This window comes from Lipophrys pholis (assembly GCF_963383615.2).
Source record: "Lipophrys pholis genome assembly, chromosome: 4".
Classification (NCBI taxonomy): Eukaryota; Metazoa; Chordata; class Actinopteri; order Blenniiformes; family Blenniidae; genus Lipophrys; species Lipophrys pholis.
This window is the reverse complement of record NC_137637.1, coordinates 29,039,565-29,056,453: the sequence shown is the minus strand read 5'-3', so window position 1 is coordinate 29,056,453 and position 16,889 is coordinate 29,039,565. Positions and strand designations below refer to the sequence as shown.

Genomic DNA, 16,889 nt, shown 5'->3' with positions numbered 1-16,889 from the left:
TTTAAATCGCTCCATGGTGTGCACAAAAAAAAAAAATCATGCTGTGGCTAAAACCACCGTGTTGTAATTATATGCAACCCAAATCCTGCAGGAACCAGTAGTTGTTTTTCTTTTGTTAAAACATGCACATGCTGCAATGTTGTTGCAACAGGCGATTGAAATGATAAAACTAGTGTTTATCATGTTCCAGTTTTCAGAATGCGAGTCATGCTGCTTTCAGTCCAGATTTCTTTGTAGATGAAGACTCGACCCCTGAATTGGGGGTCGCAATAAATACATTTGAATTAAATTACATCTAAAGCACTTGGTGTCAATGAAGACAATCACAATTAAGGCAAATGATCAGAATTCACGTTTAATGGAGTAATGGCTATGTAACAAAAAGGCTCTTTAGACATGCTTTACAGAATGTACAGGTAAACAAAGTCCAAAACGCAACTGGAAAAAAAAAATAAGATGCAAAAACTTCCAACAATACAAAAACAAAAAGCAGCATTTGAATATTGCCAGAGCAGTTACTGCTGAACTTTGGTATAAAGTCATTAAGGACGTTTCAGAGAATCAACACTAAACAAATGCACATTATCATATTCTGTGTTTGTTGATGATATTGAACACTGAATCGATGAACGCCCCTCGGACATGCAGCTCCTTGAAGAGGACTCGTCACTCCTAAGTTTTCATTTAGATTTCCGTACTGCTCGATAGAGGCATGAAATTGACTTTGGCCAACAGTCAGAGGAAAATAAGACACGGCGGGAGTGTGCTATCAGAGAATCGAGGAGTGTTTAGGCTTTAGCTTCAGGTCTGGAAACGCCAGCTGGACGTCACATTTGTAGTTGGTCTCCTACTCAGACGGATACGCCTGGAATGTGCTGATTTGGTGATCAAAAGGCAAACTACTATGGTTCAAACACAGAAACAAGTCAGGAGAGGAAGAAAAAATAAAAAATGAAATTAAACCTGCTCACGACACAAAGGAAGTGCAGGTCAGTGGCGACGGCTTCGTTTTGCCATGTTAAACCTATAAAACAAAAGCATCAAGCTCATCACACGCCTGCAAAGTAGATTACCTTTTGAGCGTTATTGATTTTCCCTGTGTCTGTACCCTTGAACACTCTGTACCATTACGACATGCCGAATCCTTCAGCAGTCGAGGAAACGTGCCAGTAATAATTATCACAGTGTCGCGAGTGGAAATCAAATCCAAAGGGCATGAAAGGCAACCTGTGTGACATCCCATCCACAAAATATAATACACAATTTCGACAACAGTTGCGTAGAAGGTATTCGGATTCATGATGGTGAAACTGTTTTGAGTGACATGTTGAATCGACTGCATGGTCGTTACAGTGACGTGCTGCTGAAATGTTTCAACTAAAAGTTTCTACGCATAACGAGGTGGGAAGAAATGATGCAGCCACGTTTCAGCGTGTCTGCGTTCCGACCATGCAGTAGGATGAACATCTTCAGTCACAATTACCTCGATAATAATATGAATGACTTGCAGCCCGAGATGTGCGTGATGCATTCATTTTAAGTGGGTTGAACCAAGATGCTTGATGGCTAAGTGCAATTTTATCAATACGCTGAGCAAATGAAGGCGTCATTAGCAAAACCAATTAGATCCGAGCAGCAAAGAGTAATGAGATTTTTTTTTTTTTCCTTCTTCCTTCCACGTGATGAAGCCAGATGAAACAGGACTTCAAACTGACAGCTGACATTTAGAAAGTGCAGTTTAAAGTTGGCAGCTGTTTGAGTATGTCCAGCTTGAAGACATCAAACGATCAAGATTGTAATCTCATTACTTAAACAAACCTGTTTGGGGGGGGGACGACTTTGGACAATGCATGGTCAATGGAAGCTATAAACCAATAAGATAACTGACTGGCTTTGAAATTACTGCAGCTTAATATGGCTGAAACCGGGAATTTAATACACAACTATTACTATAAACACGTACATCAAATAATAATACAGTCTCATTCTTCACAGTCCCAAGCAAAAAAACCTCGGTTTAATCAGGATTGTTAACTTTCTGAGGAAAGAGTTGATAAAATTCTGTTGATGTGAATCAGCATGCGCACTGCATTATAACCTTTGCCACCATTAAATTAAGTGCCAGTACCATATGTTAAAACAGGAAAAACATATCAGTGCATACGGAATAAGAGTCATTTCACTACCTGATGAAGGTTACTGAGAACGGCGAGCTTCAAGGGGAAAAATAGAAAACAAGCCAGCAAAACTGTGATTGTCTCATGTGCAAACAAAACGTTGTACGTCCTCTCCCGGCGCGGCTCTTCATCACGAAGACATAAAATCATGGAAATAACAACTTTGTTTGATACAGGACAAAAAACAACATCGGTTAAGGGTAATACAGGATATATTCATATATATTCATAATATACACCACGACTGGTGTCACTGTCTCTGGGACTTGCATAACAGGATACCATAGCATATTTCTGAGTCAGTCAGGATGGCTGTGGAATGTGGGAGGTATGTTTGAGGGTCTTTCCAATTTTCTTTAACCAAAAAACTGCTGGTTACGGAAGCGCACCTGTCTCCGATTTACCGTCTCATTGGGAGGCGCGAATCATTTCTTCTGGAGTCATGTGGGCTGCTCCGAAAACGGGGGCTCCGAACCAGGCGAAGCCGTCAAGAGCGACGTCAACCGAGCACAATTCAGCTCCAACTGCGGCGAGAGCTCGTGAAGACTCGACCGTGTCTGGTTGTTCTCCCGTGGCAGCGTCTGACATGGCTCTTTAAAGCATACATTCATAGTTTTCTCCAGCACAGGAACCAGGAGGTGTGGAGGACGTGGGAGGAAGGGGTGGAGCTGTCAGGGAGGAGGTCACTTTAATCACTGGTTCGTTTCTTTGCTCCGACGCGGCGGGAAACGTTAGCACGTCCTCTTGAGTGAAAGGGGAATGTAAACATACAAGAGAGCATCTTTGGCAGATTCTGAGGAGTCTCTTTGGAGGTAGCGGGTGAAGGGTGACGGGTGAGAGGCTGGGGACGTGGAGGGTGCAGCAACAAAGAGTCAAGAGGCCAAACGTGGCAGGAGTGAGAGGATCTATGTGGGAGCCGGATGCTCCTGAGTGTTAGTCCTGTTAGAGGCACTTCTGTGTTCCTGGGTGCGGGGGCTGGGTAAACAGTCCGCCTCTGTTTCGCTCTGGTCTATTGCCCTGTCAGCAGCAGACTTCAGGGGTGTCCTGTGTACAGTCACTGGAAGCTGAGACGTTCCCGAATGCTGTTTTGAAGACGGATCTTCGCCTTCTCTCCAGAACGACCTGGTGAGGGAATCTGCACACAGCAGAAGGAAATAATTAAGGAGTTGTTATGACTTTTTGAGCAAAATCGCTAAATGTTAGTGCTTCTCATTCAGAACCAGACTTCGCGGCGTTTCACCGTCTCATATCTTTGAATGTCTTTAAGATTCTAAAAATAAACTTTGCGCCTTTCAAAATGGTGACTTATCTGCCGTCGAACAAAAGACCAACAAACCCTTTGTAGAAAATCATTGCAGTATCATGCGATCTCTAAAGTAGAAAGCGTTTGGTTTGTGTTGGCCTTTTTTTTACGTCTTTCCTCTCTCTGATGAGAGCAGAGTGCGTTCACTGTGGCCTGCGAGTGCTCTGATAACCTCTCTGTCAAGCCTCTATACATCTAAACAGAAAACGTCTGCTGGATCAATAACTCCAATAAATGTAACCTCATTGGGTTGCCAGTTCAGTTGAAAATCCCTCATCTGCAGAAGGAGTGAATCGATGACCTCAGAGTTCACACTGTACACAGCCACGGGGCTCCTGAACTGCTGACATCAACACTTGCATCGAATCCATACATTCCCAACACAATAATTGGACCCTTAAGGAAGTCAGTGGCATTTCAATGAGTCCCAGAGAGACGTATATATAAAACTATATTTATTATTATCTTGTGCTAAATACAGAAGTTTTTGTGTTCTATTTTTTTACCTTCTACATATGGCAGCTGGCACAAACGCCAAGACTGTTGAAGGTTTGCATAGTTATCAAATATATGTTCAAATATATGAGCAAAAACAGAAGTTTGGGATTTATAGCAACAAGTAGAACAACACATTACAAAACTCACAGTTGTTTTCAATGGTTTTTTTTTGCTTTTACAGGGAGGAAGTATGCCAAAACAGTGGCCGGAATGAACAGCAACAACCATTAGAGGATAGTCGGCTGTAACTATGGAAACCAGTCGATCAGCCGGTTATACCTCAACCACACCGTATCCACTTTATCTTTACTTTTCACATAATATCAACAACTACGCCACACAAGTCGTTCTGCAATGAACATGCGACAACAAATCTGTCGACAAAGCCGCCGCCAACACTTTCAATGATCGTAATGAAAGACACATGATGTACTTGCACTACCTTTGTAAAGTACCGAACGATCGTAGCTGATCATAATGAGCATCGATTGCTTCAGTTGGTGCCAGACGACAGTTTACCTCTTGACCGTAGGCGTTGCCATTTGGCTTCAGGAGGTAAATGTTTCTCGAAGTCTTACCGTTGGTGTAGTGCTCCGGGGGAGCGTGGCTGCTCAGCCTTTTGTCGTGCGAGCTGAGAAAGTCCGAAGAGTCTCGGTTGCTAATGAGGCTCTCCAGTGCTGCACCCCCATGGTGCGCTTGCTCGTTTAAGCCCTCCTTCACACCCGGCAGACTTCTTTCCAGTGGATCGTCGTCGCCCAGGTAGTTGTAAGGGCAGTATTCTCGCGTACGAGAGTAGATGTTTGCATTGTCGTAACAGTCGGAGCAGATGACCAGCGAGCCGCCGCCGCCTGTTAAGAGAAAAACAATCGCTTTAGAAATGCCTCACTTGAGTCTTGTAACTCTTTTCCAGACACGGGCTGTTTTTAAAGCTGAAGCCAGTGTGATGTGACCGATTGGGAAAAGTCTCTGAAACTGCTGATTACTCACCACCAACTACCACCACATGAAACAAGAGCAAGCCAGACATATATGTTACAGAATGTATATATAGTCTCTTTTAAACCCGTTCTGACTTAAAAATATTATTCAATTTAATATTTTTAGACTGAACACAGTGGGAAACTAACAGACAAAACACAAGGGCTACATTTGCTTGATGAAAAAGCATAAAATTAGAATCCTTCAGAGCCCTGGGCACTTTAATGTGGACATGGCAACATTTTAAACAAGCGAGCTGAGATATGACAAAAAAAAAGTGACACAAGTAGGCAGAAATGAAAAAGTAAAGCTTGTGTGTTGATGACACTAACCTGTGGAGACTCCAGCGAGTCCCTCACGAAGCTCCCCGGGGTGGAAGCTGCTACGGCCAGTGAACAGGGAGCCAACCCTGCAGTGCAGCAGGCCATTCCCTTCAGTTTCCATCTCGCTGCCCGTGTCTCCATAACACACACCTGGGACAAACATAATAATTAGTCACCTTCTCATTTAAGCTGGGATCTGGTCCAGAACAAGAGGCAGAAAATGGAACCTGATGGGTATGGAAATGTCTCAAATCATTCAATGCGAAAGAAGCACATGTGAGAGGCCTCATTTTATTCAAAGACACTGAAAACCTGATATTTTTGTTTCTTTTCATCTCAGCGGTGAGTCATATGAGAGATGAGAGAAGAGGGTGAATGTATCCTTATAAGTTGGATTTCATGGAGACTTGTAATCCGTGAGACGTCAAAAATCACAAGATTTGCTTCCTTCTGATTTTGACATCCACCAGCCTATTAGATTGGTTCATGTGAAAATGAAGTCAATGATCATCGGATACGAATTAGACTGGGAATGAGCTTCTATGTCAACATTATTTATCAGACTGCAAATTAAGAAGAGAGCAATACTAGAACACTCTTTACATTTTGTTAAACCATAAGATTAAATGCACCATTGTCTCATTCCTACATGCACAATGACAAGGAAACTATAACAACTTCTAATGGCATTTGCATAGTAAGAAATGTAGAGTCTATAGATGAAAGGTGAGGAAAGGGAAAGTACTCATGCAAGATATGCATACTATAAAAGGTTCAAATATTTGTTTTGCTGTGTAAAATGTAGAATTTATTGGATGTAAAAAGTAGCATCACCCACCATCTGTACCTTTGTGGACGTATCCGTTGGAGAGCGGAGGCATGAGCTGCTGGTGGCTGCCGGCCTCAGAATTACTGTAGCCTTCTTGAGGCTCTGACAAAGTACCCTGAGAGGACAGGTAGCTGGGGATATCTGCCGGCAAATTCATCTCATCTGTGACAGAAACAGTTTAGAGGTCATTGCCAATAGGTATATCTAAAGGGTTCCCCATCAGCCACTTAAGACGGGCAAAGCGCTGAACAGATCGCGTCGTGGTACCAACCTGTGTTGGTGATGCTGTAATCCTCGCTCTTCCTGCGCATGTGGTAGATGACGATGACCCAAACCAGCGAGGTTCCCACCACGCAGCACACCACCACAATCACCACGATGCCCACGGTTGTCCAGCCGTCCTGGTCGTACCCTGCGCCCGTGTCGCAGTTGGGTGACGGGGAGACACTCAGGTAGATGTGGCCACGCTCGGTACCCAGAGTATTAGACATGATGCACGTGTATTTCCCTGCATCAACTGGACCAGCGTCCACTATGATGAGGAGTTGGTTGGCTGCAGCGAAGAAGTGGCGCTCTGTTAGGACCAAAGGTCCGTCGTCTTTGGTCCAGTTAAGACGTGGAGCTGGGCTGCCTCCAGCGATACACTGCAGAACAGCCGTTTCACCGCGGGCCACTGTTCTGTCTTCCAGCGGCCTAATAAAGGATGGAGTTTCTGCAAAAGAGGCGCTTTTATTGATTTTTGATTTGTTGTTTAATCCCGCAGCGTCTGGATGGATGTGTGAGGTCAACTCTGTCTGCTTTAAAATATCTTCCTTTCAGTACTTATGTAGAAAGTTTATTCACAAGTATTTTCATTTTGGCAGATTATTGATTTTATACCATAACACAGCATAATTTAATTCTCTCAAACACATTCATTAACAAGACTAATTAATGACTTGTTGCAGAGACGCTCCCTACAGAATGATTTAAATATCCTACAAGGCCATGATAAAGCAAGATTAGTTTTTTGCACATCATTAGTTAAAAACCGACAAGACACCAAGCAGTGCATGTAATCAGTATAAGACAGAGTGGCCAATTTGGGCAGATGGGCTTAGCAGAATTGCCATGTAAAGAAAAAAAACAACCCACTATAATAAACTTGAATGGAAGTGCAGGTATGTGACTCACCCAAGACTGTTAGAGTCGCGTTTGCAGACAAGGTTCCAGCTGCATTTTGAGCTGTGCAGCTGTACACCCCCATGTCTTCCGTCTTCACGTTAGCGATGAAAAAGATGTCGTCATCCGGCATCACATGCATCCTGCGCTCTCGGGCAGCAGGGAAGTCGGTGCCTCCGTCCTTTTGCCAAGCAATCTGTGGTGACGGATGGCCCTCAGCAGCACACTCCAACCTGGCCATCGTCCCGGTCCTGATTGTCAGATCCATGGGAGTTTTCAGGAAGGAAGGCAGCTCTGGAAAACAGAAGAGAGACATATGAGTTGTTACGAAGGGATATCTCAGAACTTTTTGCTCTTTCTTTTTTAAAAAACTAAATATTGTTACCATTCACAGTTAGCTTGGCCCTGTTGGAGTAGTTGGAGCCAAAGTGATTGGAGACCACGCACTGATAGCGGCCCTCATCGGTGAAGTTGACAATGAGGAGGTGGAGCAAGGTGGTATAAATGAGCTCTCCTTCCTGATAACGGGCGTAGTTTTGTACTTCTGCATCGTACAGCACCTCCCCGTCCTTTCGCCACGCCGTGGTCATCGGTGAATCGCTGCTGCTGGACGCAATGCAGCTCAGAGTCACATTGTTCCCCCGCAGTGCCACGGACGTCTCGGGGTGAGTTGTGATGTGGGGCTTGGGGAAATCATCTAAGCAGGACAATTTCAAAGTCAGTATATTTTGAGGTAGAATCTTCCTGCAGACCACTCAACAGGAGCATGAACCAATCACCAATTCAAATAAACTTTAAAGAGGGAACTTTTTAGCTATTTTCAACCATTCTCTCGCTTTCTTTCTTCTTTTTTTTTTTAACAGACCTAAATTGTTCCAGACAGGGAACAACTATAAAAGAGAACTGACCGCAAACAAACTCCTCTGGGCTGATGGACAGCACGTTGCGACCAAGTAGATTGGCAGGATGAGCACACACAGCAGAAACAGACTGCAGGAACTGACTGTCCGTCAACCAGGGACCGAGCCACTGCATGTGACAGTCACACAGCAGACTGCTCGTGTTCAGGACACTGAAAACAAACCCAAGGACAAACAAACCAAAAAAATCCATTAGTTAGTCCATTAGTTTTAATTAGCAAATGTACTCAAATCTATCTGAGCTGAAGAGAAAGAAATTAAAAATTAACCTTTGAAAAAAATAAAAATAAATCGCACAAAGGGTAAATGTGTTGAACTGTTAGAGGGCAGCTAATGCCGAGGCGCGCCTGAGGAAGTGACTAACAGAGCCATGCAGTAAAAGCAGCATCGATTTTATCGACCAAGTATAATTCAAAGAGGGCTCTAGTGGCTCTTACAATATTTACAATGTGTGGTATATCTCTCAAATATAGCCTCGGTCCTCTGAACCCAATAAAGAGTTGTTATTAGTAAACCCTTAAATGTTAGTAACTCCTTTAGTCAAATAAACATTAGATACGTTTGGTCTGGAGCAATAAAAAAAAAAAAAAGGAGAAAAAAAATAGGCAAGAACAATGAAAACAATAAAATATCTGGTGATTCAAAATTTATGAGGGGTTTGTCATTAATTAATCACATTTTAATGGCAACACGGTATTCAAAACAAGAACTTTTAAAAAAAGGAAAAAGGAATAACTTTAATGTTCAATGTTAGTGCAGGCGTGAATATTAATAGGCCACAAGATAAAAATGTGTTTAGTGCATAAAAACTAAATCAGATAGAAAGAAAAATCAAGGTTATGGATAAGTGAACTTTTCAGTGAGCATGTGGTTTTCTTCTTTTATATTGTGAACCTGTCCATTCTTCTCAGGATAACCTTAGATATTCACAACTAAAACAAGCCAAGTCTAAATCTAATTATTGAATAGCATTAAAAGGTAAAATACTTCATTATAATATCTGCAATCACTATTGAGATCGTGTGCAGAGGATATAGAGGATTATAGGTGGTTTTTCTTCTTCCCAAAAACCTAATTTGAAAAAAGAGAAATTGCATTTCTCTGTTGGAAAAAACCTGCTACTTTTTTGGCCACGCAATCTCTACAGTCGCAGCCTCAGAAAGGAAATGTGATTTCACACACAATAAGGGGGATAGATTGTAATCCTTCATGAGTATGGCCATTGCTCAGATCTACTGTTCAGCTCTGGGTGTCAGTGTTGTGTGTGCTAAAGAACAAATTATTGAAATTGTTATTAAATGTTTTGTCCTTTTTTTACTCAGCAAGATCATCTCGCAGGCCGGCTCAGACGCTACAGCAGGATGGTTTAAGCACATGTTTGACACATTTGTTTTCATATAATTGTATATAGGCAGTAGGACTAATTCTTCACTACTTACTCATGTCATGACCTGTTATTTGAGTTAGACTACAGTTAGGGTATTTAGTAGGCCATTGCTTAAGGGTCACCCATAAGATGGATAGATCAAAAACTCAAAAAGGCAAGACATGTTACATTTCTGCTTATTATCATCATAAGGTGCATCTGTTGCGAAGTGGATGCGGCTGCAACAGCAGTGCTGACTCCAACCATTTTGCTTGCCCATCTAAAATTGAAAAAAGTATGGCTTCACTGAAATGAAACCGAGAACCGAGATATTTCTAAACCTCTGTAGCAATAAAGACACAATGGTAATATTGAATAAGCTGCTTTCTATGCATTGCCGTGGGAGTGAGAAGATGCATTTTCTGTTTACTTACAATACTTTTAACTTCACGTGTGACAATGCCTCAGGGTGAATCGACATGATGCCATTCTTGCTGAGGTCCCTGCAGAAGACAGAAATAATGTTTAGATACACCTGCGATGAGATTTGATTAAAAAGGAAACCTATTTCACAGGCATAATAAGGAAACAATAGTAACACAGTGGTAATACATGCCCCCCCCGCTATCTTTAATCAGTCAACGATAACACTAGATCCTATAGAGACACAAAAATGGCCGTGTGGAGAGAACGAGTTGCGTTTTGGTTTTACTCACAGGTGCTCCAGCTCCTCCAGGCCATCGAAGGCTTTCTTAGTGATTGATTTTATTTTGTTCTGCTGGAGGATTCTGAAAAATAAAAACATCAAAAATTACGCTGAGTAAGACCATATCGGCAACAAAACCTGCTCCTGGGTCACATTTTACTGCACACTGGAAGCTCTGTCAGCATCTTTCGCTAAATTAAAACATCTGACCCAGCTTTCAATGTGAGACGCATGAAGAACAAATGCGCAGTCAAATGAAGCCTACATCAGATAAACTGGTCTACTGAGTCATTCAACATCACACGAGTAATCATTTCTCACTGACAACACGCAATAGAGACAACAGCCCTGACGGACAAGCACATGCTTTATTTGTCTAACTGCATGACAGTTCAAACATAAATTATAAATACAACATCTGTGTCCATCTATTTCTTTGCACAATCAGAGGATACTCACAGTGTATTCAGCTTCTTCATCCCATCAAAAACACCAATAGAGTCTTCAATGGCCCAGGAGATTTCATTATTGCGGATATCTCTGAAAAACAAAGACATTCTCATTAGATATTGAACAGACACCATCCATCCTGTAGATCTCAACACTTCTCCAGCAAAGATCACAAAGGGAGCACATTATGCTCTCTGTACTCTAGAACGGCCTTGTTTAGAAGACTAACAATCTGAGACTGTATACTTGCATATAGTGGAGATGAGGAGACAATTGGCTCGGTTTAGCAAAACTCAGAGAGGCCCTTTGTTTACAGGATGGGTCACGGGCTCTTTTGTTTCTCCAGCCTCATGCCCGGCCACCTCTGAAAGGAGTTCGGCACCCTCCGATTCCCCTTTCCTATTAGAGCTTCCAGGATGAATTTGACATCCCAAATATGACCCCTTTCTCTTCCCAGCTAAGCCGCTATGACAGAGCTCCATGCAGCGAATAATGAGTTCATAACATCCTCAACACTTTGAACCTCACAGATCAATGCTTGGTGAAGAAGACTTACTTGCTTAATTAGACTGACGGTCTAACTTTGACCTTTTAAAAGCTTTAAGAGGGTTCGAACTATAACTGATTGAGCAACATTATTATAATTCCTTTTCATGCAGTATCAGAATAACCTCAAAGTGATGGGTAGAACATGAATAGCATGTTGTAAGTCTGCACAGCATTGGATTTATATATATAAAGATACATAAAATTCCTAATCTGCAAAGGAAAAAATGAACTGACACAAAACATTTTAATACTCCAGATTCCAGCTGCACGGACTAGCTTTTTCTCAACACAGGACAGGGACTGACATGAACTTACTAGACAGAAGAAAACCCTAGAATAGAAAATTTTCAAGTGCTGTTGTGCGTTTGAGGAGTTTGTTACACCTACAAGCTACGTATAGTGACATGAGAGTGATCAACAAGGCCACAAAATAAGAGAATGAACACGACCAAGAACGGGCTGAGTTTGAGGTTAAAATAAGAATTTAAAAAAAGGTCTAGTGTATGGCAATACTTTGGATTCAGGTACGACGAAGACAGACGTGATGTGAGACAGCTGCACAGCTCAAGTCGCCACATCCTGCAGCAACATGACTAATAATCTTAATAACTAATACTAACTAATAAACACTTCAGACAGCTCAGAGAAGGTATGGAGAATATATGCTAGAGAAAAAAGTCAGAGCCTCAAGAACAAAGTACAATCACGGTTTTAACTTTTGTTGATAAAGTTTTGAAAACCTCAATCACAAAAAGAAAAGCAATGATAATATGTAGTCCTGATCTTTTAACATCTCTTTAAGAAAACAAATCAGTTCAGGAAGTGTGAGCGTATGGTATTTATAAGGCTTTTCACCAGGCGGTCAAAATACACTCCCTCTTGTTTCTTCAGTGGGTAAGTATATCTGTGATATAGATTTTTCATGCTTCAAGTCATTTATAGCCAACCCACAAGAGATTCTGAGACAGGAAGTAACCATCAGAAAAACTGACGTAACTCTATTCAAAATACATGAAATGAATAGACCTACAACTTAAACAAGATGACTCAAAAAGTAAAGATGGGCACATAACAAAAGCTACTTTAAAAAATAGAGAAGCTAAATATTCATGTTTTCTACCCTTTGTGTCTAACCAACTAGGAAAACCTGGTGCTAAATGTTATATTAAAAATGAAGCAAGCACAAACTATTGAAGTCAGAAGCACAGATCCCAGAACGAGCCAAGACTTGGTTACATTTTGCATGCCGCACTACATATTGTTTGATGAAAAAAGATAGCACATTTTCTAGACAGACGTATTTGAGGCGTTGCACTTACAGTGAGCGCAGACTTGCCAGGCCACTGAACACTCCCTCTCCCAAATGGCTGATGGAGTTTTCTCCCAAGTTTAAACTTTCCAGGAGACCTAATCCTACGAAAGCAGTTTCCTCCAGTCGAGTCAGATGATTGTAGGACAAGTCTCTGCAGAAAAAAAAACAACAGCAAATATTTTTAGATTCAATACAAGTTTATTATACCCTCGAAACTTCCTGCTCAAAGGAGATTTCTCGAGAAGAGACAACTTTCAAAGACATGGCAGATTTATACAGGGCATCCACTGCAGGCGAGATATCACTGAATCAGCTCCACGCATATTGCAGGAAGATATCAGTAACTCCTCAGAACACACACAGCGAGTGAGTTTTCAGAGCCTGAGGCCGATGAAAGAAGCTGGGGTCTCTTTGCTACAAGGGGATTTTAGCTAAGAAGCAAACAGACTCACAGTTCCTCCAGTTTTTGGCAAAACTCCCAGGCGTCTGGTCGGATGATGCCAACCGCATTCTGGCTGACCCGCAGGATACGCAGCATGCGCAGGCCATACAGCCAACCTTTGTTAACCTCGGTTAAGTTGTTGTGCTCCAGCTCTCTGAGACAAAATAAAATTGAGGAAATAAAATGGTACAACGACTTTAGAATCGAGACAAATTTGCTCCGATGATCATGCCTGATAATCAACAACAACAAAAATAGTGATTCAGTAAGACAAGATATTTGGGACAGAATGAAACATTTCAATGTGTGTGTAATCTTTCTACATCTCCGTTCAATACAATAATTTGTACTGTATCACAGCTACTAATAAACACAGTACTAATTGTGATCACGGCACTTACAGTTCTTCAATATTGTTTAGTCCAAAAAAGGCTCCATCCATGAGTTTTGTGATGCCATTCCTTTGCATCTTTAGTGACTTCAATGAATCCATCCCTTTGAATGTCAGGCTGTCCACTATCTTTATCTTGTTACGCTTCAGCTCACTGTAACAAGAAAACAAATGTTTTTAAAAATTATTCAAACAGCAGGGACATTTGGATTCGTCTTCATAAGAGAAATATCAAAACATTACAGAAAAACAATTAAATCTGAACTTCACTTTGTACCAAAAGCACATCTTGTGATACTTACAGGAACTGAAGCTGTGGAAGTTTGAAGACTTTGGATGGCAGCACAGCTAATCTGTTCCTGTTCAGCCTCAGTACCAGCAGGGAGCTGGAGATGTTTTCAAAGCAGCCGGGCTCGAGGATACTGATCCTGTTGTTACTCAGATTTCTATTAAATAAACAAGCAGAAATATCAGTGGCATAAATAGGGTGATATATATATATATATATATATATATATATATATATATCTTGTGTTTTGCTCCATCATCTTGTTCTAATACCATTAGCTGTGAGGTAATAGTAAGTAAATCTGTCCACATTTGAAGCTTGACTGATGGATTTTACGGTCTACATAATAAACCCATTTAAAGCAGCTTGTTTGAATAAGAAGTGGTGACTTACAAATATTTCAGCTGCATGGATGGAAAGGATCCAACCTTGAGCTCGGAGATGAAGTTGGATGTGAGGTCCAAGGCCTCCAGGGAAACATACGGTTGAAGCTGATGCATTGACAGCTCAGAGATACGATTGTGGACTCTGAGTCAGACCAAACACAATGATACATTAGTTTTCACAATGACAGTATTGACTACAATAATCTCCTTTATTGCCTGTGGCTCACTAAAATCTTATCACGACTAACCACATTGATTAAAAATACATTATCTATAATGGTGCTAGGCCAATGTTTTGGCATCAGTTTATGTGCAAAAGAAAACAGATAAAATTACAATAAAGCTTTTTAATTCAATATCTTTTAATATTACAGAAATGTCTGTCATGTCCAGACGTCATGTCATGTAATGTGGAGTCTATTTCAAGTGAACTTGGGGAGCCAGTCAGAACCGATTATGCGTGTACTGAAATTGCCTGACTTTAATGTTAACAGCGGTCTATCTAAACTCAGAAATCCAATCATTTGAGGAGAATGTAAAAGATTTTGTACTTACAATGAAAGTGAAGTGATGTTTGAAGAAACGTCTCCAAGGAAAGGAAGAACAGACAGCTCATTGTGGTTTAGGGTGCTGAAATTAAATGAAGCATAATTCAGTGAGAACAAAGCTGATACTACTTTCTACAAAAATACAAGAAATATAGACAAAATATGCTCAGGATTACAATGAATTCCTACTTAATAGTTGCTGGTATATTAGATTTACATAACTCAACTTATCAAAAACAAGACCTGCAACAAAAACTGTCAGGATGAGGTGACAATATTTTGAACTCCTAAAGACAATACCTCTATCTTTTAGGAACAAAATCAGACAGGCTAATCACTGGTAAGATAAGATTAACAATATTCTTTATTCATATAGCACCTGTCATACACACAGTACAGTCCAAAGTGCTTCGGAAAAATATACAAGTATTAACAAAGGCTCAGATATAAACAAAACTGAGCCAAACTATATTCATAGAGTAGTAAATAATAAGTGTATTAACACAATATAATTAAAAATGAGAAGTAAATGAGGAATAATTTAAGAAGCAAAAATTAAATATAAGCAATTGAAATGTTTTAATACACAAAAGCTCAAACTTCATATGCCAATAAACCATTTTCGTAGGTGTTATTAAATATATTTAATTGCAAATAAACATATGACCTACGGTGTTTCACTCACTCAAATATGTTTTCAAATAATTTTTTTTGTATTTTCAAAATAAATGTGCAAGTTGATGACATTTTCCTGGATGATCAATGTTTTTAAAATGTACTTTAATTTAGTCCCCAATGGGACACAACCCTGGAGTTTTTATTTGCGTTACAACCAAGATCAGTGGCATATTGACCACCGTCCACCTCTGTCCACCAGTAGTGAAAACCTTTTCAGAGGATCAAACGATTTAAAGGATAGTCCATGTGTTGTTATGGTGCACACCTTGAACCAATGCAACGGGAACTTCAGCACATCTGCGCATTTCCAGCTGTGTACTTACACTTGGCTTATCCCATCCGGAGGGTCCAGGGGAGCGGTGGAAAGCCGTCTCCTGTTACAGTCCATGATATAAACCTCATCCTGTCCCCGTGCACAGGAGCAAGCGGCAGGACAGGACTCCCCGGCCCAGGCACCCGAACTGAGCAGCATGAAGACCACGGCCGAGGGAACGGGCCAACCCTCCGCCATTTTAAATGTCTTCCCACCGAGAGGCAGCTACGTGGCTAGCTAAACTCGCTACACTGGCACGTTACCCGAACAGTTACGAGACCACCAAACTGCCCCGGCAGTGTCTCATTACTCAAGCGGGCACATGATTCGGGTTTGTATCGTCATGACGCCGTGTGGAACGAGAAACACAGTTTTCTCCCAGTTGCGCGAGACATCCCAGCAGAGATTTTCCTCCTCTTCTTCCCACAGCTTGGAATTTCTTCCGCTCCAGTCAGACAACCTTCCCGGAGCAGCTCGGCTAAGCTGGCCGCTTCACATCAACACGAGATGAGTTCAGTGCCGCGCGTGGCTGGCTTTTCGATCCCCGGTAACTTGTTGAACGTTCTCGTTACTCAAACCATCCGTATTTACTTTTAATATAAATACATTTCCCCGTCCGTCTTTCCCGAAAGAACAACAAAGCGCCGTGAGTTGATGTCACAGGATACCTCAACTCCCGCCCCTTTCCAGCATGTATACAGTGATCCTATTGGTCAATGCGCATGCCTGTCAAAGATTTGTGGTGCTCTGATTGGATTCCAATCTAAACCGATTTTCCCGACCGACACCACTGAGCACAAGAAAAGTTTTTTGCAATAAGAAAAAAGTTTTTTTCAAGATATAGATAGATGGATAGATTACGGAAGAGTTTTAGGGCCACTGGAGAAAAAAAAAAAAAAACCTTGGTGGCCTCAAAAAAAGTCGAAAATCATATTCGAGATTTTTTTTTCGGTGGATAAAAAAAAAAAAAAAACCTTCGTGGCCCCAGAAAAAGTCGAAAATCAAAGTCGATATTTTTTGTTTTTCACGGAGAGACGTCTATCCATCCCTCATCATATGCCCGTAGATGTAAACCACATTAAATCAGTTAATTCTGACTATATCGGGTTGCTTACTGCTTATGGACATGTGATTTTACACAGGATTTCCTTGATTAATAAGAACACATTTAAATAAGCACCCCAGGATCCGTGCCTTTGTCCTTCGTACTCGACGAACTTCCGCGACGGAACAACGCTGCAGGCTGCTCTGTCTCTCATAATCCTGATCC

At 41.3% G+C, this 16,889-nt stretch overlaps 1 protein-coding gene across 2 annotated transcripts; it reads right to left on the bottom strand.

The window, feature by feature from the left end:
• Positions 1 to 330: 330 nt before the first annotated feature.
• On the bottom strand, positions 331 to 16,290 carry lrig2 (leucine-rich repeats and immunoglobulin-like domains 2). Of its 2 annotated transcripts, none has more exons than XM_080461680.1 (18): positions 15,630 to 16,290; positions 14,636 to 14,710; positions 14,088 to 14,222; positions 13,708 to 13,851; positions 13,416 to 13,559; positions 13,025 to 13,168; positions 12,580 to 12,723; positions 10,721 to 10,801; positions 10,272 to 10,343; positions 9,990 to 10,058; positions 8,178 to 8,341; positions 7,655 to 7,966; positions 7,282 to 7,563; positions 6,380 to 6,820; positions 6,118 to 6,270; positions 5,289 to 5,429; positions 4,557 to 4,826; positions 331 to 3,312 (listed from the first exon to the last, which is right to left on the bottom strand). In XM_080461680.1, exons 1-18 carry the CDS (start codon positions 15,815 to 15,817, stop codon positions 3,083 to 3,085), a joined length of 3,189 nt encoding a protein of 1,062 aa, XP_080317806.1. In that variant the 5' UTR covers positions 15,818 to 16,290; the 3' UTR covers positions 331 to 3,082. The 2 variants fall into 2 exon arrangements, with proteins under 2 accessions (XP_080317806.1, XP_080317807.1); XM_080461681.1 differs by having other exon boundaries at positions 338 to 3,312; positions 6,127 to 6,270.
• Between the last annotated feature and the right edge of the window lie 599 nt (positions 16,291 to 16,889).